We start from the raw sequence: 27,341 nt of genomic DNA on the forward strand, positions 1-27,341 counted from the left end.
AATACAAAAGATACTGAGAGGCGCGGAGTGATAGTATAATAGCAATTTTAAAAAATAATTTTATTTGAAATAAACAAACATGCTCACACAGGTTTTATTTGCAAACAAATTCCTGCTTTATTGGATTACTGGTCCAAAACAAAGCTGAATAAAAATGCCCTTCTGTTTTGACTTGTATTTGGGGAGAGGTAGGAAAACACTGTTTAAGGCAAAAAAGAAGAAGAGGAAGAAGAAAGAAGAAGAAGAGGAGGAGGAGGAGGAGGAAGAAGAGGAAGAGGAAGAGGAGAAGAAGAAGGAAAGAAAGAAAGAAGAAAACCCAAAGGCCTAATAGAAATATGGGTAATGTAAATGACTCTTCCATTACCAATTGTTATCATGCACATACGTGCAGCATACCTGGAAAGGTTACTGTATCAGTTGCATGTGAGTTCTTGGTGGGCAGAGTAATGGAGGAAGAATAATTTGGAATTGGTTTTACATCCTGTTTAGAAGAAAGCACTAGCATTCTCTGAAATACCAAGTTACAATAGAAAGATGCTCCCTGGGGGTTCTCCTTTATACTTTGGTTTATTCCAGCTTTGTAAGTAGTATAGATGTTTGATGCATCTGCTTATAGGACAATCCTGCCAGAGAGCATTAAAGCACAGATACCTATTAGTCCTTCCATGTCTGTATTATTTGGGTTTTATACGCTACTACACCCACAGTAAGTCAGCAGTTCTTGAATATTAAACAGAAACATAAATGGATGAAACACTTCTGAAAGTACCAATGTCTGTAGCTACAATGCAACTAGATAGGAGAAGACACTAGGGAATGAAAATAAGCAAATGTTCATGTGAAAGGGCTGTGGTTCACGTCTTAGTACTTAAAATAAGTCCCTAGAGAATCTGGAAACTCCCTTTGCCTCCCAACATAGATTCAAAAAACCGCAATCCAAATGTCTGAAAACTATACTTTTGAGATATTATAAATGATCAAAGCGGGAGAGAGGAGGAGGAGTGTTTAGTGTACTTAGCTACAGTTTGCAGTGTAACCTCTTTAGCTGCTGGTAAATCATTCAAAGCTAGGAAAGTCCTAGAAGAGCATTAAAACACAGGGGTCAAAAGGAATGAACACATCTGTAAAAACCAGTAACTGAACTCCCTGTCTTGGAAATTTTCTAAATAGTAAAGTGACTTCAGGGTAGATCTCGTAGGCATTAAATGTAACAATGTTCTTTTTAAAAGATTCACAGATATATATATATATATATATATATATATATATATATATATATATATATATATATAAACATCAGAAAACTATTAAGGCAGAGAACACACAAAAGAATCAAAAACAGTGCTATAGATTCAGCAGTATTCCATGAAACTAGATCTTAAATTATCTAACAAGAAATCACTCGTGTTTGTCATTTATTTATTACGTAAGCACACCCTGTTGGGTGTTCCCCGCCCCCACATATTGGAGACTCCTACAGTCGTCCTTTAAAGACGTTTGAGCTCTTTGCCGATCTTGTAGGTTGGTAACTTGTTCCAGTCGATTTTACTGCAGGTAATTGGAAGCTGGCGGCGCAAGGTTTTGAATGTTGTTTGTGCCATTGTTTGATAGTTTTCATTAAGAGCTGCCTGAAAAGCACTTTCCTCGTACTCAATGATCTTAACAAATTCCTTGGCCGCTTGATCTTTCCCGAAAACTCTTAATGATTCTTGTATATCCTTCTGGGTAACCAGCTGGATGTTGCCGTTTTCAAAGTAATGAACGTGGGTCTTCAGCGTTCCAACTACCTGCCCTCTAGGTGACGTGATGGTTAACTTCCACTCTGATCTCCAACATCCATTCCAGAAGTTTTGGGGCTGAAACTGGTGGCTCTCAATACACGCAATAATGGTTTTTTGCCCGTTTATAGTTTTAGCATAAACGGTACTATAGCCGGTTGGATAATACTGTTTGATATATGCTCTTAAAGCCCTGTCACAGGAATTTCGCCAAAACTTTAAATCTCCGTCTACAAGCATTAGCTTTGGGTCACTTGCTTCTTTTCGGATGTGATTAAACGTAAAGGAAATTCTGTTTCTTGGATCAAAATATCTGTTGTTACCTAGATAACCATGCTTCGTAACTAAAACATAGTCGTCATATCCTTCTATCTTCACGGGTGTAAACTGAAGCATGTTATAGTGAACCACCGCCTGTCCTAGCCTTTGCCGGAGGAGGTTGTCATTATTAAGGAGCAGCCTTATATCTCTGAGGACTTCTTTAAACTCCCCTGGGGGTGCTTGGGTGATAAATTTTGAAGCTACGCATACCTTCCTTTCTTCCGATGTCCGGTCCTGGTTGGTGGCCATTTTGTCTTAGCTTCTTTTTCAAAGTACTGCGTTTCTTCTTCCTCTTCTTCTTCTCGGCCTAGGTTAGAAAACATTGGAAAGTATTTCTCTTTCTATGGTTTGTCTGAAATTCAAATCACACTGGGCACCACCTGTATGTGTGTTTGCTAAGCCTAATCATTCCGGCGAAGATACTCACAAAGACTAGAGAAAAGCATCACGGAAGCTCGTGCTTTGCTTTTCTGGTCTCGGTCTTGCCGATCCCTGGGCAGGGCCTCCCTCTTCTTATCGAGGATCTAGCTGTGAAAAGGAAAAGCCCTCCCCCGATTTGAGACCAGCAGAAAGAACTCCTTACCTCCAGTGGTTTGGCTTTAGGATTACAGCTTCTTCCAGTACACAGTCTCGGTGGTTTTACTTTGATGTTCCTTGTTTGGCAACCCAAGCCCTAACAGAATGGGAAAAGATAATGCCTTTTACAGTTCGTCAAAACAAACAAGAAGCCACTACTACTCACTAATATCAGGACACCTACCTGACAGTTAGAGCAGGGCACCTACCTGATGATGAGCAGGACACCCACCTGATGATGAACAGGCCATCTACCTGATAGTTAGGGCAGGACACCTACTTGGTGGTTAGAGCAGGACACCTACTTGATGGTTAGGGCGGGACACGTACTTGGTGGTTAGGTCGGGACACCTACCTGATTATAAGAGGTGTGACAGCCAAGCTCCCCGGCTCTGCTGCCTTCTGCGAGTGGTGGTATCTCATTACTGGCAGTTCCAGAGGTGCTTTCAGGAGGCCTCTCCTGCCCTACCCCCCATTATTGCCTAGCTCTGACATCACAATGACGCTGTTCAACACTGGCCTATTGGAGAGACTCTAGCTCCAGCATGGCCAATATGGCGGTGGGACACCTTGCCCTTGTCCCTTACTCTCTCTGCCTTGCTGAAAACCTTTAGATTACATTCTTCAAGATAGTCACCAAGGTCCACTCTCTTATTTGGCTACTTCCCCCTCTTGAGGCTGACTACCAAGGTCCAGCTATCAAAAGTATTGAAGTCCATCAAGCAAAATCCCCCTTTGGCTCACCTACTTAACATACTCAATTAAAATTAAACATATCCTCCTAACACAGGGTTTTCTCATTTACCTTTATAAATCACCATTTTCCTAGGGGCCACGTCTGCCTCCTTTCTATCCAGAGGCAGTCCTCTGTCCCCTACCCTGGGCAAATACCCCTTCCCCTCCCTGTTCCCTTCCTCTTCTCCCTCTTCCCTCTATCTCCTGTCTTTGTCTCTTATTCTCTGACTGTTGTCCCTCTGTGGCAAATGAGTCTCCTTTATGCTGAGAGCTTGGTCTTGTGGATCCTGAGCCAGTACCAATCCTTGTACCTAGCTGCACCATGGTCAACAGGGCTATAAACAACCTCCCTTCCTCTCACCTTATCTATCTTTTTCCTCACTTTGTCTCAGCTTTTCTGTGCCTTTCCTATTTTCTACACCACCACCCCCCTTTATTTTACAACAGGGTCTCACTTTGTAGCTCTGGCTGGCCTGGAACTTGCTATGTAGACCAAGCTGTCCTTAAACTTATAGAACTCTGCCTGCCTCTGCTTCCCTAGTATCAAGATTAAAGTTGTGAGCTGCCCCCGCCTCCTCCTCCTCCCCAGGACTTTTCCCTTCTTTAACAATGTCCGTATTTCTGTCTCTCTCATTATTTTATTTCTATCTATCTTGGTCTCTATCTAAATCTGTCCTCCTATATTTCTCCCTTTGTCTCCTTTTGTTCTTTTCCCAAACCCTGACTTTCCTCTCTCTCTCTGACGTCTCCCATGACATCCACTCTGTTCTTCCCCTGTTCTTCATTTCTTCCTAGCATTTTATTCTTTTCCTTTTGTGACACCTTTCTCCAGCACCATCCCATGTTTATCTTCTCTTCTCCTCTAGTTGCCTGCCCCATATATTTTTATTGGAAGCTACTCTGAGTAGCTTCTCAGAGGCATCTATTGAAATAGTGGCAGATAACTTCTGGCGAACCCTTCCTAGTTCTGCCATTAGCTACAGTGACATTTTAGCCTTGTACTGGCTCACATCTACTCATCAAAACTGCTTAATTAGACACCAAAATCCATCCTGAGGACAGGAGAATTAGGGATTAAATCAAGCATTTCAGTACATCCCTTGAATATCAATATTATCTTGTGTACAGGACCCTGCTAAATATGTTTGATGAATTTTCTGGGTTCTGAAAAAAATGAGTTTTACAAGAATTGTAAGAAAGCCTGACATATAACTCTTATAAGTGGAGACTGTGTTTGTTCCTAAGTATAGTTTCGAAGGGATCAAAATATTTTCCATTAGCATTTTTCAACTTCTTTGTTACAAAATGAAAAATAATATTCTAATACTCCTTGTGTTCCAAGTCTAGAGGGAGAATATAGAAGTACTTTGAAGTGAGGGTGTACGTGCTTACTTGTGTGATGTTATACACATGGTGTAAATACAATAACTATGAATGTACTTCATCAAAAATTTTTTCATATACATAAATGCTTTCTCAATATGACTTGCTGTTTTGTGCATAGGCACAAATCCTCTAAAGCACGGGCTCTCAACCTTGCTAATGATTTGACCCTTTAATACAGTTCCTCATGTTGTGGTGACCCCCAACCATAAAATTGTCTTCACTGTTATTTCATAAGTATTTTTGCAACTATTATGACTCATAAGGTAAATATATTTGGAGATAAATGTTTGCCAAAGAGATTACAACCCACAAGTTGAGAATTGCTGCTCTACAGTGCTATTCGAAGACCTGATTATTTAAAGAGAAAATTTAGGATGTTTTTTAGTTAGAGTTACTATTGCTGTGATGAAACACTATGACCAAAGCACCTTGGTGTGGTAGGGTTCATTTGATTTATACTTCCACGTTGTAATTCAGCATTGATGGAAATCAGGACAGGAACTCAAACAGGTCCAGAACTGGAAGCAGGAACTGACTCAGAGGCCATGGAGGTATGCTGCTTACTGTCTTGCTCATTATGGCCTATATCTTATATAACCCAGTTCCACCAGACCAGGGTTGACCCATCCACATTGGTCTGGCTCTGCTCCCATCAATCACTAATTTTAAAAATGCCTTACAGTCTTGCTTATGAACCAATCTTATGGCATCGTTTCCTTAATTGAGATTCCTTCCTCTCAGATGGCATTAGCTTGAGTAAAATTGACACAAAACTATCCAGCAGAGGATGTTATCATGAACTACACTTAGGAAGAAATGACTAGGCAATTTGAAAGTTTCTGATTTTATATACATGTACAATGGCGTCTCTTGGTTTAAGTGTAAGCAGTATCATTCAAAAAGACATCAAAGTCTGTCACAAATAACTGAAAAAAGAAATAGCATGCAACTCACAACTCAAAGAGTCTTTTAGTTCCTGTCAAGGAAAAGAAGTCTGGGATGAGGGGACAACACTAGGATGGAGAATTGTATAAGTTCTTTCATAAACAAGCTAACTCCACATGTTAGCATGTTCCTTCCACTGTCTTCCATGTGCATTAGGGCCAAAGACATCCTGGTAACCTTGAAAACAATATGCCTCCTTGCTTATCAAACTGTAACCTATGGTAACTGCCATGTGTCTTGCTCTTCCTGATGGAAAGAGCAAGTTGCAGTTTTGGACAAGAACAACTACTACAAAATAAGATTTATATAAATCATTGGCAAAAGTTTTCTTGGCTCTTGGGGAAAAAAAAAGCCTGAAATTGAGGAATTCTAAAGTAGTGCTTTTCAAAGAAGCTCCCCTGAGAAGGAGTAGCTCCTACTTGCTACATTTGCAATTGTGTACATAGACACATATCCTCTAGAACAGTTGTTCTCAACCTTCTTAATGATGTGGCCCTTTACTACAGTTCCTCATGTTGTGGGGACTCCCAACCATAAAATTATTTCATTGCTACCTCATAGCTGTAATTCTGCTAGTTAAGAATTAAAAGGTAAATATATTTGGAGATATAATAGCTGAGTAGCTCCTCTCTAAACACTTTCTGACTTTACCAATAATGTTTCTTACCCAAAAAGCTTGGAATACACCTTCTGACTTCAAAAGCAATGTCATAATGGAACCAGAATTAGACAATAATTTGAGATTAAATATATCACTCTTTGAAAACACACTTTAATTTGCAGTATTTATACAGGGTTAGAAATGAGACAGATATTAGAAATTAATATACTAACCTTGCTACTGAAAAATCACAGATAAGAATATTAAATCATTTTCAGGAATTCTTTGTCTTCAAAGGTATAATATTTTTGAGTTTCGAGAATAAGAATTTGATTTTTATTTTTTAAAAGATTTATTTATTTATTACATATGAATACAGTGCTCTGCCTGCATGTGTGCCTGCAGGCCAGAAGAGGGCAGCAGATGTAATTCCAAATGGTTGTAAGCCACCATGTGGTTGCTGGGAACTGAACTCAGGACCTCTGGAAGTAAAGCCTGTGCTCTTACCCACTGAGCCATTTCTCCAGCCCAAGAATAAGAATTTTAAATAGAACTCCAACATGCATAAAATTCAACAAAATTTTCCTAAACATCTTCATAGAGCACTATACTAGGTTTTATTTTAATATAGAAAAATGTGTCTAATGCAATGTATGTAAGCCAAAATAACAATTAAAGATCAAAACCTTGTTGTACAAGTGTGGTGTGTGTGTGTGTGTGTGTGTGTGTGTGTGTGTGTGTGTGTGTGTGTGTGTGTGTGTGAGAGAGAGAGAGAGAGAGAGAGAGAGAGAGAGAGAGAGAGAATGTGTTTGTCAGTGTGTGTGTGTGTGTTTCAAAAATCCCCTTTATGCCTGATAGTTTTTATAGTGTAAAATGCAAGACACATTGCTTTAGTTAACAGTTGATATCTGAACTTGCTGTGCTGGATTACAAATAATCAGGTAGTGACAGACAAATCTCCAAGAGGTGTGATAGAGAAGCAGCCACCCTCACTCCTGATATCAGAACAGCAGGGTCTAGGAACTGCCAAATCTTGTTGATTGAGGTAAAGCTGACCCCACGTGAAATTCACAGACCCTAAGTGCACAGTTTAATGAGATATAATGATTATATATGCCCATGTAACCAGTGCCTCAACCACTAGGACATTACTATCTCCAGAAAAGTTCCTCCATGCCCTCCTCCTGAGTTTTCTAGCCACTGTATATTAAACATTTGGCTTATATGCTACTTGTAGGGATTGTGAACAAAAATGTACAAGTTTCTATGGGGATACTTATCTTAGGTAAATAGCTTGGAGTAGCAATTGTGGTCACAGCGTATATTTACTTAAATATTCTAGAAGCTACAAAATAGTTTTTCTAATGGCAATGGGTAAAATCATTCTTACTACTATACAACTTGCTATTCCACTAACTTATGAAGTGGTATTTGTTATTACTTTCACTTATTTCCCTGATGGCTAATGATGCTAAGAAATATTTCCCTGCACTTGTTGGTAACTCATATAACTTTGGCAGTGAAGTTTCTGTTTACTTGTTTGGCTCATTTTTGCTTGGTTGATTGCCTTCATATTGCTTAAGTATAAGAATGCTTTTGTATACTCTAGATCCATATCTTGTGTCAGATATATAGGTATAGTAACAGATAGTTGTAAGCCAATATGTGGGTGCTGGAAACTGAACCCTGGCCTTCTGCAAAGCTAGCAAGTGTTCTTAACCACTGAGCCTTCTCCCCAGGCCTTGAAGATTACTTTAGATGTTCCTTACCATTTTAAGAAATGTGCCTGTGCCTTCATTCTTGATTTACCTAGAGCTATAGGTCATTGAGTGAATGTGAAAATTTATAAGATTACGTTTCTATGTTTGGTGGAATAATCATCTGGTTTTCTTTCTTTTGTAAATTTTGCAAATTGTGCTGATTGGCTGATTGGTTTTGCATGCTAAAACTAACCTTACATCTCTGATTATGTTGTTGTTGGGCTTTTTACATACTGCTTGACTCAATTTATTAGCACTTAAAGACCTTCATGTCTATTCTCATAAGTGATGTCAATCACAATTTTCTTTTTTACCCTCTATTTGATTTACCAGATTTTGTCAGCTTTGTGTTGTCTTCATCATTATGAATTGGGGAAACAGTTCTTCCTCCTGTGTTTTCAGAAAGAGTATATGCAAAATGGCTACTATTTCCTTACATCAATAGTGAAACTGTCTGGAATTCTTTTCTTTTTTATTATTTCTGTTATTTTTTGAGATTATAATTACACCATTTCCTTCTTCCTTTTTCTCCCTTTAAATCATCCCATATACCCTTTCTTGCTCTCTTCCAAATTCGAGGCCTCAACATTTTTAGGGAAAGAATTTTCATTTCATTGCGACCTCTTTAATAGATTTTAAAGTAGAAGATTGTTCTATTTTCTCTTGAATCTGTTTCTAAACAGTAGTGTTTCACAAATTTATCTCTGCCAACTATGTTGCTGATATTATTACCACTAAGTTGTAACTTTATTATTTTATTGAAGCTCATAGTGTTTTGCAGAATATTTTTTATTTATGGTAAAAACTGATTTGGATTTTCTCTCTTCTTCCATAAGTATTGCTAAGAATTTATCAATTTCTTAATAAATAAGTTTCAGGAATCAAACTGCACCTCACACATTTTGGTATATTGTGAAATTGTTCCAGACTGTGGGGTCTCCTGTGGCCTAGAGGACCCAAATGCTGGTGTTTTGTGGCCCACAGCTCCCTCTGAGACCCAGAGCTCAGAATCTGTGTGCCCCTGAAGGCATACGGCTAGTTCTTGGAGGAGGAGCCTCTGCCTGTGTGAACCTGGGAACTTTCTCTGGATTGGCCTGGTGACCTGAGGCCAGATCTTGTGTTCCTGCACGTCCCATTAGGCTCAGTTGAATCATTTTCTAAATTTTCTTATGATTCTTTTCTACTTATTGTATATCTGGCACTGTGTTATTTCATTTTTCATGCATTTGAGGATTTCATTTATGTTTCAATGTTTTACATTTATTATCTACTGTGTGGATGTGATATGATATGGTGTGTGCGTGTGTATGTGTGTCTGTGTGTGTGTTCCCATGTGTATATCATGGCACACAGGTGTAGGTCAAACAATCTGCAGGAGTCAATTCTCTCTTTTATTATAAGGAGCCAGGTATTGAACTCAGGTGTTCAGACTTGGTGGCAAATGCTTTCACCTGCTGAACCATCTTGCCAACAAGACTTTGTGTTTTTAAATATCCTTAACCTTTTCCACAAAGTTATTTCATTTGTCACTGAAAAGAAAGTATAAATATGTATAGCTATATTCATGATTTTATTTTTTTCTTTGTCTTAATTTCCTTTTAATCTCTGTAGTGCCCCCTCCCGTATATTGGCATATATTCTGATGCTTTTGCCTTTACCATTAGTAAATGCTCTTCCCTTACCTAACCTTGGTAATCCTATCAGTTTTCTTATGTAGACTATTAACATGACCATATATGCATAACAAAATTTGATACTAAAGAGCAGTAAAAATAGTAGAGTAATGGTTATTCTGACTTTAACCATATCTGAAATTATTTACATATCAATTGGGTGTGACTTGATCGCTGAAGTTCTTAATTTGAAAGATCAGTTGTTTGTAAGCATGCGTAATCTTTCAGCATCAAATGTTTTTGTTTGATTGTTCTTATAAAAGCATAATTAGAGCTTCTGAGATTTAATCTAAAGTATTTTTAATTCACTTACATATCTTTATATCTAATTTCTGTGTTCAAAATTTACATATTGAAAAGAAAGAGTTCAGTGGAAGTAGAAGGGGAAGTGTGGAAATGACCAAAATTTCATACACATATATGAAATTGGGCAAATAATAAATAGATAAACAAATAAATAATTGATAAATACATAAGGATAAAAAGTTGTCTGTCCATGATCATATTTAATCTATATGATTCTTTCATATAAAATATGTATAGCAAGTGTTACTATATTAAGCTAATATTCAGTGTGCTGTCACAGAAAAGATTTTTCTTTAAAAAACATAAAATCTCTAATATGTCATGTTTACAAAATAAAACAGTCTTATCATAAAATCCATTTTGATCATTTAAAAGACTTCATGTCAAAGGCCTCAAGCATTTCAAACTGTGCTTTGAAATTAACAACTGGAAATCAAGACTCAAGAGTTTTGTAAGCACTGCATTATTTTATTGAAAATCATAAATGCCTTTTTGTATATTGGATTGGAATAGAATGTAGATAAATTTTTGCTTTCATAGGTCCACTTACAAGATCCAAAGGTTAGTCATTTCATTTTTAAAGAAAAAATATTTTCCGAAAAAAGTCAGGGACTGCCATTAGTTCAGATAGACATAATAATTGCTTTGCTTTTGAAGTTAATTTTGCAGTTTATTTTCCCTTTACAGTCATGACTTAAGCAAGGATTAGCATTTAGTAACTAAGGCTAAAAAATGCACTGTTGATCTACTAGAGCAGACATAGTTTTGGAATTTTAATTTGGGCAGCCTCTGCTTTAGCTGGACAAAGAATATGGAAGGTGATAGCATGTCTCCAGCTTGCTGCCTCTGGAAACGTGACCCTGCTCTTTTGAACAGTCCCTAGTTTCTCTGCAGAAACAAGCTTCCATGATACAGGAGAGCAGTCAGGAGAGGACAGGGAGTGAACATGGATGACAGAAGTGTCTGTGCCACTCATTCATTAGGGACGCACAAAGGGGTATAGAAATCTGGAGCTTTTGTAGGGATTGAGAGCTCCATATCAAATGTCTATGGGGTAATTTAATTACATGGCATGGTCGGAATGACACAGTGGTTACATTAATAAACTGAAGCATTAAAGAATAATAGCCCAGTTATTGCTGAATTATGGGAAACACGCAGCCTATTCATTCCTGGGGACATTAGAAGGGAGAAGGAGGGGGCTTACCACTTTGCACTCCTAATGCATAAAGAAACAGTCTCTTGCTTCTTCAGACCTGTGGAAAACTGGGTACAGTGGAAGATCCAAAGTCACACACGAGAGCATAAATCTTGCTTTGTGTAAGATGCTTAAAATATCACAAGCTGTCTGTTTTTATGGTACTAAATAAAATTGACTTGGGCCAGACATAGTAATGAGCATGTGCTACATAAACATCTTTGAAGAACCTTTTCAACAGATCTCAGAGATGATAATCCCTGCCTGTTGTCCTGGGCCTCTTGTTAATAGATTCCATTTGACACACTCATAGGCTACTAGATTACTAACTTAAAAGAAGTAGTCTATTATTTAATAGAACTAAAGTAATTTTTTCATTTTTATCCCTCTCTTATGGACAGCTAGAAGAAAATGCCCTCTCCACTTTTGCAGGAACAAGGAAGAAGGAAATGACATTTGGTTTCATGTCATGTATCAAGAAACACTTCTTGAATCTTGTAATACTGTTCCAAAAACTGAGCTGCAGGAGAAGAGAGGAGATATGTAAGATGTGGTCTCCACTTCCAGATTCCAGTGGAGGAATTCAGAGATTAAGTAGGCCCTTTCTCCCACATAACTCCTGAGAATCTCTCTGTAAACTCCTCTACACACTGTTTTCTCATTGGTGTTTCTTCATGAAGTAAAAACTGTTAATGATGAGAAGATCCATCCTACTGCTAAAATCCTTTGATACTATCTATGAAAGCTGAAATAGTTACCTTGAGAAGACAACAAACATCTCTTTTTCCCAGGAATGAATGACAATAAATAGAGAATGACCTCAAGACCCACTCACAATATCAATATAAATCCAGTAAAATAAATTATATATTGTCCTTTGAAGATTTCAACACCAACAATGGAATTTAAACAAACAGTGTACATACATTCATTGGCTAACGTAGACTGATATGAGTTAAAGGCAAAATAAAGAGTTGGAATACTTCCGGTGACACATATTTCCCAGAGTAGGCCAATGCTGCTCATTGTCCCAGAATCACCTCCACTAAGACGTTTTCCATCTGTGGTCCTCAAGTTGAATAGGCAAGACCAACAAGTGGGAAACTTGTTATAACAGGTTGGTGGGCCCAATCACTGAGCTCTGATTCAGCAGGTCTGGGTTGGAGCCAGAGAGTCTGCCTTTCTCTCCATTTCCCTCTGCCCTTCTTCTGGGACTGATGATCCAGGCACCAGCTTAAGAACCACTGCTTTAGGTATTAGAAAGACAATGCCCTCCGGAGCCTTGAAAGAAATTGCAAAAATCCCCTTTAACTTGGCAGTTAAGACCAATCTTCTTTCATGTTGCATTGACAGACATCCTTGATGAGGTAGTCCTTGATAATTCAAAGGGCAGAGTTTAGGAATACTAAAGATGAAATGGAAACAGCGTGGCTTTTCCTTGTGCCACTTAACAGGCGTTACATAAACAGACATTCTCCTGCAGACTCGGTTCTTTACTTCAGCTCTTCAGAGCATTCCACTGGGATCAAAGAGTAGCTGGGTAACCCTGGCTAATTGCGTCCCTTTCCAGTCCCACTTCGTCATGTGCTCTGGGCAAAACAGACAGATCTAACCATTGCCCACTGGTTCCTGTGTAGCCACAAGTTTCAGAAACGGATTAGTCAGCAGTTCCTGGCTCTCCTGCCCACACTAACCACAGTTTGGCCACCAAAAAATGTGGGTTAGCACACTGCCAATGTTCCAAAGCATGGTGCTTACAAGGACCAGAAAGCTCAACTTCAAAACATGTAAGTTCTCTGCTGTTCAGAACATAGAGAAGGAGGGCAAAGGTGAGTCCTGCTGTTCTTGGATCTGATCCTGTTATGCCATCTTTTTTGAAGCCAATTGCTGCTCACACAATTTTATTTTTCTCTTATAAATTCTGCCAGACAGTGATTAATTCAATGAGGCTTGGCTGTAATTTTTAGTCTGATGCACCTATTAATCTATTCTTCTATTTCTCAGAGAAAAAAACAATTGACTAATTTTATACTGCCGGCTGAAAATCACTAACCTTCACAGTCATCCAGATTCATAAAGCCACACTATGAGAAACACCTCCTTTTTTTGTTTTGATCATGCTACAAGTTCATAATTTGTTGTAAATTTTACTGCTTTTGCCCTCATATAGAATTATACTGTTGGTTTCTCAAAGGATCTCTTTTTCTATACTAAAGTATTGATTTGTAAAGAATGGTAGTGCTTCTTGGTCGTTATCTAGATGATATCAACTTTCTGGTTCTGATCTAGTGAGAAATCTACCTTAGATAGGGTTTGGCTGAAACAAAATTCTCAGAACCTGTAATTTGTTACTTGCATTGTTTGCACAGCTTTAGCCACAATAAGAAGCCTAGCGATATGTATTGGAGGGCAGGGGATATGGATCAGTAGGTAAAATGCTTGTTGATAATGTTAGTGGGATTCCCAGAACCTATGTACAAGGTGAGTGTAGCAATGTCCTTCTGTAATCACTGTGCTAAGGAGGTAGAGATACCGTAGAAATCTTGGTGTTTGCTAGTCAGCTAGTCTAGCTGAATCAGAAAGCTTCAGATCTAGGGAGAGACCCTATCCCAAAAATAAGATGGACCATGATTACGAAAGAAATCCAGTCTCAGCTTCTGACTCATATGTGCACATATAGCTGACATACATACATTCATGTACACGTGCGTGTGCACATACATACACACATGCATACAACCACACAGGCAAACAAATATATATACATATATATCTATACATGTATAATTTATATATATACACTCAATAGATTTTAAAGCTTTATTTTGCTTCATTAAGAATTAAAGAGACTGCCAGGTACAGAGGCGCATGCCTTTAATGCCAGCACTCAGGGAGGCAGAGGCAAGCAAATCTCTGTGAGTTGAAGGCCAGCCTGGTCTGCAGAGTAAGTCCAGGACAACCTGGGCTACACAAAGAAACCCTGTCTCAAAAAGCCAGAGGAAAAAAGAATTAATAAGACTATGTTCTAGAAACATAGGATATATTAAAAGAAGCCATGAGATCATGCAGAATGGGAAACATATTTGGGTACTCTCCAAAGTTCATTGGCTATACTATTTCTTTTGTGCAATACTTATTTTTCCTGAGCACATTGATAGTAAGGATGACATAGCTCATATTCAATAAGGCACACAGATTTTTAAAAATTCATTCTTATAGGCTGAAGAGATTACTCAGCAGTTAAAGGCACTTATTTAGAAATCAAAGGGACCAAAGTTCAGGTTCCAGTATCCACTTAACAAGTCAGGCATCCAGTAAAATCCTGGAACTGCAGCTCTGGGAGAACTGATGTGCTCTACTGGCTGTGTACAAAGTTGCATGCTCACACATACTCACACACATGTACATATACTTGTGTAGAAACATACACATTCATAAATAACTTTTCTAAGATTTCGCTATTATCTCAGTATGAAATATTTTATGCAGACAATATGTTTTAAATCTATTTTAGAATTATTTTTATTAATTTATATGTATAAATATTTTATCTGCAGGCACATCTATGCACTATATGTGTCTGTTGTGCCTGAGGTGGTGAGCCTTCATGTGAGTACTGGGACGCAAACCTAGGCTCTTTGCAATAACAAAAAGAACTCTTAATCACTGAACTAACTCTCCAGTACCTGAATTATTTTTTTAAAATTAGATGCATGCAAATTTCTCCCTCATGTGCAGAATACATTTGTAACTTTCACATCAGATTATAGAAAACACTATTTTTTTCTCTTTCCTTAAAACCCAATATCCAGAGAAGAATGCATTCTGGATAAGGCATTGTGAAAGTGGAAAAATGTGTCCTTGACCTCTGGATACAAAGAACTGGATGGAGCTTTTGATTAGATGCAGCCTTATTCCCATCTCAGAGTCTCTTTGGGGGCCCCAATAGAGACACAGCGGATTTCATTTATTTATTTACTTACTTACTTACTTACTTACTTACTTACTTACTTTATTTATTTATTTATTTATTTTGGTTTTTCGAGACAGTGTTTCTCTGGGTAGCCTTGTCTGTCCTGGACTTGATTTATAGACCAGGCTGGCCTTGAACTCATAGCAATCCACCTGCTCTGCCTCTCAAGTGCTGGGATTAACGCATGGGCCACCACGCCCGGCTCACAGTAGATTTCTTGATGAGGCTTTGCCACCTTCAGTGTCTTAGTGGGGTTATTCTCAAGAGACAGAAAAAGGAAGTGCTGACATTTTTTTCTGTATGCGAGTGGGAATGAGTCACTTTGTGAGGGCACCCTGATTCAGTTAGGCAACACTGTAGTTTTAGAGTTCATGGCAATTGTGTGATCACAGTGAGCCTGCAGGATAATGGAATGACCTCTTCAGAAAATGAGCAGCCACAGTAACCCCTTGTCATGATCTCACGTGACAGCCTGGATGCAGTTTACAGCAGGCACATAAATTCTAGTTCTCTCCTGATTTTTGAAACACAGGCATCTTTTCTTTAGGATATAAAGTACAAATCAATACTTAAGGTATCATGTATGGAGGGCCATATTTGTGAATAAAAAAGCACTGGAGTCAGGTGATGACATCATCAAATTCAGTTAACGAGACTGAGAAGACTGGTGAAAGCACTAGGTGTACCAGATGGTGAAAGAGAAACTCATCTATGTATTTTACATGGCTTTCTATTTTTCCACAAAGCAACAAGAAGTAAAGAATATTTCTGAAAGTCCCAGCTCAAATGACACCTCATGTATGATGCATTTAAAGAATTTTCCAGAATGAAAAGATCTTGCCATTATCTTTTGAATTATAGCACAGCTTGTTCTCTTTACTAAATTGTATATGGACATACACTTTTATTCTCAAGTATGTCTTACCTCCTTTCTTGGAGTAAGTGAAGGGACGAAACTACAGATATTAATGTATGACCACCATCTTATTCAGCATTCAAAAACAATATGTACAATCAACATAAGTAGAAGACATATAATTTATAGAAAAGTCAAAAATGTAGTGGCTTCAAAAATAAGAATTCCAATATGGTGATAGCAGAACACAAAATGGAGTTCAGGACCCATCATGATACCTTGCATAATTTTCATGGGGCTACCTTCTAGAAGCTTTCCTTTCATATGAATAGTCATTCACCTAAGCAACCAAAGGAATCCTTTGGGGCTGTGTAATCATTGTTTGGGTTGTTAACTAAGTCACAAAACCCAGGAGATATGTTTTGTGATGAGCTATTTAAAATTCTTTCTGGCAATTTTGTTCTTTTTTACTTATTGCCTTTATTTAAATGGGTGTTTCCTTAACATATTATAAATTAGTGGATACCATTGAAGAATGCCCAATCAACAGCCAGTTCTTTACTGAAGTTCAATCAGCATGTATTGTGTGTCTACAGCCCCCATTTTACTGGAACCTTACCACTTTGCTGTACAAGTAGTTAAGGATTTCTCTTGTGCATCCAGCACTAAGGCAAAAGGGTAAAGAAATGGTGCCTGAAATGAAATAGCACAATTCTCCTGCATATTCTGCAATCACAATTTTAAAATCAAATTCTGGCCTTACTGCTACATATTTCTAGGGAGGCTGAGGATGTCAGTGTGATGTGAGCTTTTTGTGTCAATTTTCCTTTGAGATTTTTTTTTTTTTTAATAAGAAAGGAGTGTCACATGGGGGCATTCTTGAGCAAGGCATGTTTATGCAAGTTGGAGAGCACGGAACACTACAGAAAGCAATTTTTCCCCTGGAAAAGTTCAGCCACTGGAAACGTGGTCTTGTGCAGATAGTGAGAAAATAATTGTCTGCAGGTTTGATGAACGGTTTATAGCACTAACGTTTTAGGGTGAAATACAGCTGGTTTTCGATTCCATTGCCAACTCAAAATCAAGCTAATTTCATGTGGTTTGGGATTATGCAACTACTTCTTTATAGAAGACTTATAGGGACTTTTTGTTTCAGAAACATCTTTGGGAATACCCCATCCCCACCACACAGTTACTGAACTCTAACTGAAAAATTACTGGACAGCATTACTGATTCTTCCCAGCAGAGGGCACCATTATACCTCCATCGATTCTGGATGTAGCCACACCTTCAGCAAATCCCTCAAAAAAAAAAAACAAAAACAAAAAACAAAAAAAAAAACCACAACGTTGTTTATGTCCTTAACCCGAACACATAATCCTCAAAGAGAGGAAAAAAGTACAAATAAATCTAACAGGAAAAACATACACTTCTATAGAGATATGATTTCTGCAGTTCTTAGAGGAGTTATTGTCAGAAGCGGTGGTCGGGGATCCTGTCTACAAAACTGAATTGCAAGACAGGTTTGGTGCTGGCTCTGTGACTGCCCTGCTTCTCTTTGTTCTTGTCCCCTTATTTATGAGCTGTTATCCATTCATCTCAGAAACTGCTTTCTGATTAAATTTATATATCCATCAACTAATACAATAAAGTAAATGTTAAATTTCCCATTGAAGGCTGGGAACTCATGAACCCAGTATTTGGATTGATGGGACATTTTTCAAACATGAAAAGTATTTTTTGCTGCTTTCGTAGCCAGGTTGGTAGAGGAAAACAGTTCACTAATCCGTATTTGTATGTTATCCCAGATGTGCATATGACATTGTATTAATTGCTCTTCAATTCACACTAGAGAGCTGCTCTTATTATAAAATATGTCTATTCTCATGCAAAGAATTGTATAGGAAATATCCCATTTAGCACAAAAACCCTTTAACACCCAACTTCATATTTTGAGAATAGACCGGCTTTCTAATCCATGCTAATTAAATTATTTCTTTTTAAATGGCAACATGTACAGTATTAAAAACAGAATATTATGCCTTGATTTAAATGAAATTAGAACAATAGACACTTTTTGAAATTGTCATATGTTAGTGGTACAATTTTTAAAACAAGCTTGGCATTGTACAGATTGTCACTAATTGCTGTAGTAGTTATTTTTCTCCTTTTGTCTGATGATATTGTTCCCTTATGTGAAAGTTTTGGCAGACTCCTTGGATGTAAAATATTTTTCAAGCCCAACCAGACATTGCTTCATTTTTCATTCTCTTTTCATTATTTTTGGAGTATTATCAAAAGAAGCTATTGGTATTTTACATGCAGCCTACTTTTATATATTCTATCTGTAAGTGTGAGATATAATTAAATTAACTACACTATTAATTCAATTGGAGGGAAAAAAACCTGTGGTAAAATGTTCCAGACTTGATTAACAAAAGTATATCATGCACAAATAGAGGCTGTGGTAGCTACATAAGCTGAATTTGTGCTACTTCCCATAGAATTATGGATTTGGGTGCTAAGATCCTATGAGATATCTTGGTCTCCAGGCTTAGCAGACATGTAACATAGGGCTCCATTTGGAACAGAGACTTTAATGTCCTCTCTTGTCTGGATTCAACCAGGGCTCAGCTTTCAGCTGTGCCTCTAGGAAGACATGTTGTTTCCAGGGTTGTTTAGGATCCTGAGAAGAAGTAGGACAAAAAGGAGGCCTCCTCCCCACTCTTCCAGTGTGTGTGTGTGTGTGTGTGTGTGTGTGTGTGTGTGAGTGTGTCTCTGTGTGTGTGTTTAAAGTATAGATGTTTCAAAATGTAATGGAGAAGTATCTTGTTTTGAAGCAATTTTTGTTGTTTTTGTTTTGAGATAGGGTTTCCCTATGTAGCCTTGGCTGTCCTAGATTCACTCTGTAGACCAGGCGGCCTCAAACTCACAGCGATCCACCTGCCTCTGCTTCCCAAGTGCTCGGATTAAAGGCGTGCGCCACCACGCCTGGCTGTTTTCTTTTCTTTTCTTTTTTTCCTTTGTTCAATATAGAATATTAATTTATCTTTTTTTCCCCTCCTTTATTAATTTATTCTTGTTACATCTCAATGGTTATCCCATCCCTTGTATCCTCCCATTCTTCCCTCCTTCCCAATTTCCCCTTATTCCCCTCCCCTATGACTGTTCCTGAGGGGGATTACCTCCCCCTCTATATGATCATAGGGTATCAAGTCTCTTCTTGGTAACTTGCTGTCCTTCCTGTGGATAAATGGATTGAGCTAGAAATGATCATAATGAGTGAGTTAACCCAGAAGCAGAAAGACTCAAATGGTATATACTCACTTATATCTGCATATTAGCCCAAGGGGCATGTCCCACGAAAGCCTTCGCCTGGCTGTTTTGATGCTATTTAAAGGGACCATTACCAGGGAGTAAAATTCCAAGCATACTAAATACCCAGTCAGACTTGTGCAGTAGCAATAATTGCTTTTCTACATTCTTTCCATCATGTTTCCAAGGTACACAGAGGATGACTTTGCATTTTCAAAGCTCAAGATTGAGATTTGTTCATAGGTAACAAAAATGAACTACTGTTCTCTTCTTAACCAAAAGCCTGGCTGTGCCAAAAATATTTGAAAAGCAGGCATCCAAGCTCCCCCTCCTCTGAAACCTGCCAAATTACAACATTTAGATTCTGGATATCTTTGAGTGCTCTTAACTACTGGCCTTGAACTTTAACATTTTTTAAAAAGATTTATTTTATTTATTGTATATCAGTGCTTTATCTGCTGAAGAAGGCATCAGATCACATTATATATGGTTGTGAGCCACCATGTGGTTGCTGGGAATTGAACTCAGGACCACTGGAAGAGCAGGCGGTGCTCTTAACCACTGAGCCATCTCTCCAGCCCCGAACTTTAATATTTATGGAATCGAGATATGAAGCAAAAATTCCTAACATAAATATTTAACCTGTCAAGATTTGGCAATTATCTTGCTGTTCTTTACGTTTTATATTAAATTTATTTATTTTGTTCATGGAAATGGGCCACAACACACATGGGGATGACAGAGTACAACTTGAAAACATCAGTTCTCTTCTTTCATCATGTAGGTCCAAGGAATTGAACTCAGGTCCTCATGTTTGACAGAAATTGTCCTTAGTCACTGAGCTATGTAGGTGGCCCTATCTTGATGTTTTTTGAGTGATTCAAACTTAAGACTTCTTTAAGAAACTCTTTCTATCTGTCCCTTTGTGTTCCTTTCTATACTCCTTAGGTAAAGCAATGGTTTTGAACTTAATCATGATGTCAGCTTTACCTGGGAATACAATTAGCCCCTTTCTGGTTTCTCAGATCTAAGATGGGACCTAGGAACTTTCACTTTCAGTGAGTTCTCAGGTGATGGTGATGGTGGTGGTGAACTTGACAGGGAAAAGATATTTGGAGGACCACTGAGTTATAATCTAGCAATACACCAGTCTCTTCTTCCTTTGAGGTCTTGTTGAAAATTGAAATACTCTGGGTTGGGGATTTAGCTCAGTGGTAGAGCGCTTGCCTAGCAAGCGCAAGGCCCTGGGTTCGGTCCTCAGCTCTGGGAAAAAAAAAGACAAAAAAAATAGAAAATTGAAATACTCAGGCTGGGTGTGGTGGTGCAGGCCTTTAATCCCCAGCACTAGAGAGGCAGATACACAGACCTATGTTAGTTCAAGGTCAACCTGGTCTACATAGCAAGTTCCATGACAGCCAGGGATACACAGAGAAACTTTGTCTCAGAAAAGAAAAGAAGGAAGGGGAAAAAAAGAGAGGACAGAGAAAATTGAAATATGATTCCCAGTACACTGCATCTCTTATAGAAATTCCTTGCTCTGGAAATGAATACATCTATTGGTAAACTAAGGGAGACATACACTCTCAGGTGGACATGCCTATTAATAATGTTTGAAATAATTACTCAAATTTCGCATCCAATAAAATGAATTGGAATTCCATCAACTCAGAGTATCTTCATCTTGACATTATTGACACTTAGAACTGATTAATCTTTAGTGTAGAAAGTTGTCCTGCATATTGTATAGTGGCATTCCTAGCTTATACAGGCCAGATGCCAGCATCAACAAAATGTGATGCCAGGATCACAGCATGCATCCTCAGGCTATGATAGCCAAAATTGTTGTAGACATTGCCAAATGTCACCTGCAAAGGGAAAGTCATCCCTATTTGAGAACAACTGTGTTATATTATTTTCAAATTCCCTAAAATGTGGAAAACAATTGCAGGTTGCAGTCAAATGAACATGATACTGTAACTGACTTGAGCTTCCCTTTCAACAATTAACTGGTGCAAACCTTCATCCTCTGCCTATTACATCTTAGTCCTTTGACTCCTCTATTAGTAGATGTTCCTCATTTAATCATTTGTTGCTTCTCTTTCCTTCAAAGAGGTGAAATATTTAGGAATTCATGAATTCCTAATATAGCTATTGTATAGAGGTTCCTTGTATTTGAATGTTTTAGTCATGTTTTATATCTTGTATGCCTTGATGTTTTATTAGTTTATAAATATTACAGTGGTGTGCTAAACTTTACTAACATTTAAAGGCCAAAACATTTTAATGGGCTTGAAACAAACAAGCAAACAAACAAATGAAAGTCTCCTGAGATGCTATGGCAGAAGTTCAAGGCTAAATTAGTCTATATAGTGACTTTCAGGCAGCCATTATCTTAAAACAAATGAAAAAGAGTCATTAACAATTTGAAATGAATCCAAATGTTATGGGATAAGAATGAATTCTGAAGATTTTCTCACTAACTGTCTCTAACTCACTAATCAAAAGCTTTTGGAAACATTTTTATTTTAAAAAGTACAGAAAATAACTTCACTAATTGTCTATTGCATTCCTTAACAAAAGACCACAGCTCATATGGCTTCTTAGAGTTCCATGAAAAGAGCCTATTAATACAATGTAGAGTTTTGTAAGGGAGAAAGGCCGCCTTGACAGGCTCCACTGCCTGGCCCATGATGTACTCCTACCTTCCTACTGCTATGCTTCTGGGGCTGGGAAAGATGAAGGGGCTGTGGAGGAGGCACCATATGCCATCACTGAGGAATAAAAAATAGGAAGCATTCCTTAATTAGTTCAGCAGTCGGTCTGAAGACTGGACATGGCTGGTTTCTGTCTCACACAGCTATAGTGACAATATTTCCAGAGCAAAGGAGCAGAGTCTGACACAAGAATTTGTGTTACTTCCAGATGTGAAAAGCATCTGGGGAGTGGAGAATGGAAGTCAGCATGTTGAAACATGCCATGGTATTTATGTAGATTGTATAAGATGGCAAAAGAAGACTGCAGTATGGAATCCTTATCCTCCACTACATGCTATCAATATGATCAGAGACTTTCTAATGCCAGAATGGGATTCCTCAAGGTTTACCAGAGTGGGAGAAATAGAAAGGGGAGCAGGCAGGGAATAGAAGAAGGAATAAAATACAAAAATAGAGAAATATATTCTCCAATGTAAAGGGTTATCTGGCTAAAAATTATTAAAAGAGACTAACAGCTTTCATGTGTTTTGTATGATGGTAAATAGATACAAAAATTTAAAGATAGTAACTTTATGATCTTAAAGACATACCTTAGTGAATTCTACATCTAGAAATATGCCCTATGGAAATAGTTGGGTAGCTTAGCTAATGTGAGAATAAATTAAGATTGATAACAGTGATGTATATTACACCATGTAAATGATCAAAAGGCCAACCTAAGTAGCTTAAATACTATGTGGCTTATCCATATAATTGAATGTTATATAACTATCAAAATAAGAATGCTAGTAAAAAAAACTATAGAGCACTATATATAGATTGGCTCCACATTAAAATATATGTTATGTTTACATAAGGACAACTCTAGAAGCTTGTACCATAAATTGCCACCCATGCTTGATTTCTGTAGGTGTACTAGGTAAAAGATTATTTTACTTTCCTGGATGGCCCTGAGTTTCTAATAGTTCAGCAATGCACATGGGCAATTTTCATTTTACTTCATTATAAAGGTGAAAGATCTATATGATATGAAGAAAAATCAGTGTATCACAATTCATTTAAAGGAATAAGATGTATGTCAAAAGTGATTGAGCCCTAAGGAAGGGGAATAGGGTGAAAGTGGGAGAGAGGGAGGAATAGGAGAACACAAGTGATGGGATAAAAAAATTAGTTGTAATCTGAATAAATTAATTAAATTATTAAAAATGGAAAAAAGTGATTGAGCATATGTGCGCCTCAAACATCTAGCCTTATCATAAACTGGATAATACAGTAGCTGTCTTTTCTCAGGAATTAGCCTAAAGAGAATATGTGTTCATTATACATGAGTTTTTCTGGTGAGGACAAAGTGCTGTCTGATAACGATATACTTACTAATTTATAGATTACATAATTGTGGAACTGATTAATATCAGATGGCACAATATTACCACAGTAGAAATACGAAAGAGCATTAATTTTGGCATATTTTTTATAACCTGGGAAAACAAAGGCAGGAGAGATATAAAACAGGCCATGCATTTCTATAAAAAGAGAAATAACAAAACTTTGCATCATGCCAAACTACAGAGCATAACAGATTAGCTTCAGGAGCTCCTAAACAACATTAGAAGCAAAGGGCCTTGGCTCCCTCCTGACATAACTATCAATGAACCAGTCACTATCTGAATTCCTGCCCTAACAAGTTCTTTCATTGCAAGCAAGACATCCCTACACCTGTAATAACACTTGACTGTGAATGTTGGACCGCCAGGTAGCTACTTTCCCCAGAGGACCCAGACACATAATCTTCCCCAACAGTTAGACCCATAAATTCAAGGCTGTTAAATTGAGCTGTCTCATTTAGAAGTGAATAATCCCTTGAAAAAAGAAGAAGAATCTGCTGTCTTCCACTCTGTCCACATCCTACCCATGCTCCCTCCTCCAACCTTCCCCAGACTTTCTGACTTTTTCACTTCCTTTCCTGAGGTTTGTCTTGTGAATCAAAATCGTCATTGCAATTAAAGCTGGTTACACTGTGTTAGAACAAAATAAGAAAGTTTTAACTGGCTCTTATAACCTGTCACAAGGGGATTACAGCTTCCAAAAATGTCATGCCATCCAAAAATGTACAGGCTTCAGAAGAAAAGACCCAGTGATAGTTAATACATAGCATGTGAATGCTGCAGTATGTAAGTGAATCCACTTGTATAAATTTGGACTTGAGTTTCAATTTCAGTGGGTGACAACTATGATGGTGGTCAGAATTTGCTAGCTGCCTCTGGCTTCCTTCACTCAAATAATTTTGATCCATTTCTAGGAACTTTTCAAGTCACCAGCTCTCTTTCTCTGTCTGTCTGTCTCTGTCTGTCTGCCTCTCTCTCTCTCTCTCTCTCTCTCTCTCTCTCTCTCTCTCTCTCTCTCTCTCTCTCTCTCTCTCTCTCATTGAACCAGAAAGGGCCCAAATTGCATGTTGTGCTGTGTCTCTCAGATATAAAAATTACCAGAATGCTACACCACCTACTGTGCAGCTCCTTGCACAGACCTACCATTTTGATTATTGCTATTGCCCCACATTCTTTCAATCCATCACTTTAAAATTGGACAATGTCAGTGTTTGGCTAAACAAACAAACAAACAAACAAGTATAAAAAGTTCTCAGGCCTAAGTGTTGAGGCCAGGATGTTCACTCCATTAACCTATTCCCTTACAGATTTATTGTAGATTTTTTCAACAGAATATATTTTAGTCTTTACAAAGGTTAAATTCTTAGCCAAATCTTAAGGTTAAATTTTCAAACACTCCCATTTTCTGTGGTCTTCAAAATAGTCAAATATTTACAGTTTCATATAGTTCAACCTAAATGAGTGAAAAGAATTTTACAAGCCAACATGTCTTTCACTGCCTCTAGAGAAAATGGCCTACTTCAGTACATGCCAAGTAAAGAGTGATTTCTCTTTGAAATGTTGATAATCATCCCACATTTGCCCCTATGCTTTCATGTTCTGTTTGCTTAAAGAGGGGGAATACCACAGCCACTGAGATCCGGCTAAACAGAGAAAAGGAAAGCCAACTGTTAGCCTGTAAAAGCCAAAGCTTGCAGGTTCTCACTTCTGAAAAAAACACTCAAGAGTGCTTGGGAAGAACTAACTCCTTTGTTACACTTTTGTCTTGCCTCCCTAACTCCTCCCCCCCCCCCAGAACTTTTATTTTCGCTAGTAAAGAGGCAGGATTCCACTTAAGTAGTCTAGGGAGAAATTAATGAATGATTTGCCTTTTCCTCTGTGACCAGCTAACCATTCTTTTCTGCTCTGAACTTCTGTCCTGCTTGGAAGGAATTGATTCATAACCTGAATTATACAGAATTAACCCTAACTGCTGAGATAAGTTATTTTGTTGCCACTTAGTTAATTTTTAAAATGTAACTGTTTTTTAAATCAATTATTTATACATGTCTGAATCACAGGTCCACATTTCCCTTCCAAAATAAAATTAGTTTCATAGAATATACATTTTAAATATCTAATAAATGTTAAGTTATTGGTGTGGACTGCCCATTCATTTTTATGATCTAAATAAATTCTGGAAAAACATAACCTAATTTATTCTTCCATATCATAAAAATGATCAGATAATTTCTACTAACCATTATCCTGTTAGCTGATTTATGATTATATCTCTCTATTCAATAGTGAGGTCTTAACATTGAAAGATCATTCACATAACTCTAGCAAAATCATGCATTTATTTAAATCACACTTGACTAGTGGTATATAAATAAGCTCTTCTAAACCATATTGATTTTCCAAAGGGAATATTAAATGCTAAATAACTCCAGAGATTGGAAGGATTCCTGTCTCTGCCTTCATTTTTAATATAATCAAAAATGATGATATTGTACCTAGCTTATTTTAATAATTCACACATTGAGAGCAAAAGAAAACATTACACCATTGCTGGGGGACATGAACTCTGAACTACAAAACACATTCTTCTTTTCTTAACAAATGATAGTTGCCCCACAATATCATGGTGTCTACCATGTATTAAAAATGTGTTCCTTTAAAAAAAAAAGAATGTATCCCTTTATAATGGGACTATAAATTAACACAGAGTATTATTCTCCAGATATAAGATATACAGACACATAGGACAAATCTATGGGAAGAATGCAGCTTATATATCTTTCATTAGTTCTCACAGAATTGTTTAGAAGTATATGATACTTTGATTTTATAAATCACAAAATTGGACAAAACTTAGCTCTTGGGCAATGACAATAATTTTAACCATATTGATAAAGTGTGCTTATATGTTCATCAAACAGTTCTCCATTCCTTTCTTACCATACAGCTAGATTCTGTTAACCATTTCCCTAGTACTTATTGGTAGCCATGTGATTATAAGTTCATACCACTATTGTACATAATATTGTTAATCATAGTCTCTAAAGTGTCATGACAATTGGCAGAACTATAAGATTAGTGAAGCTTGAATTCTTGATTCTGAGTAGTGGGGAAACATTTCAGAAGACCTAAAAACTCACTGGAGTACAGGTGGGAGTGTTGCATAAGCAAGAAATAAGTCTGCATTGTATACATTTTGAATTATAATTGGCTACTTGTAAAGATAATAAGTCTGATAATATTGAATCTAACAATCTTTGATTCTAGCCTCCTCTTAATCAATGCTTTTCATAACTACTCAAGTATAATACTACAATTAATCTTAACTATCTTATGGGATACTACGTCTTTATAATCATTTATTCTTTGAAACATAGCAACTTATAGTATACCCTATTTCAGATACAATGACTATGTAGTATATTTTATAAAGAAAATTTGATTACCTTTCTTTGATTACTTACTTTCTAACTAGAGTAGTTCTGTCAAGAATATTTTGATTAAAAGGTGTGAACTCTTTGGGAAGCGATAGTTGTTCATCACACTCTACATCATCTGCCATTTGAATGTTATTTTCTTCTTGGTTTTAAGAAGAAATTGTTTATTTTGGAAAACTTCAACCTGAGTAAGTATTTGTTAGTTTCGTAGACACAAGACTTTACTTTTTCTCTTTGTTAAGATAGGACCATATATAACCCAGGCTGGCTTGCAAGTTTTAATCCTGCCTCAACCTCCTTCCAAAATGCTGGGATTACAGATGGATACCATCACTCCAAGAAAGACTCTCTTTTTGAGTAATAATGTATGTATTTTTATTT

General features: G+C 37.4%; 2 protein-coding genes across 2 annotated transcripts in view; one reads left to right on the forward strand and one right to left on the reverse strand.

Annotated features, from left to right (window-relative positions):
• Nucleotides 1-27,341, forward strand: part of MID1 (midline 1) — a 345,415-nt gene that overhangs the window by 82,086 nt on the left and 235,988 nt on the right. The window lies entirely within an intron of this gene.
• Nucleotides 1,393-3,191, reverse strand: LOC311601856 (F-actin-capping protein subunit alpha-1-like). Its single transcript, XM_084789565.1, has 3 exons — nucleotides 3,031-3,191; nucleotides 2,683-2,772; nucleotides 1,393-2,406 (listed from the first exon to the last, which is right to left on the reverse strand). Exon 3 carries the CDS (start codon nucleotides 2,346-2,348, stop codon nucleotides 1,488-1,490), a length of 861 nt encoding a protein of 286 aa, XP_084645691.1. The 5' UTR covers nucleotides 2,349-2,406; nucleotides 2,683-2,772; nucleotides 3,031-3,191; the 3' UTR covers nucleotides 1,393-1,487.

The sequence above is a fragment of the Acomys minous genome, assembly GCF_964271855.1.
Source record: "Acomys minous genome assembly, chromosome: 7".
Taxonomy (NCBI): domain Eukaryota; kingdom Metazoa; phylum Chordata; class Mammalia; order Rodentia; family Muridae; genus Acomys; species Acomys minous.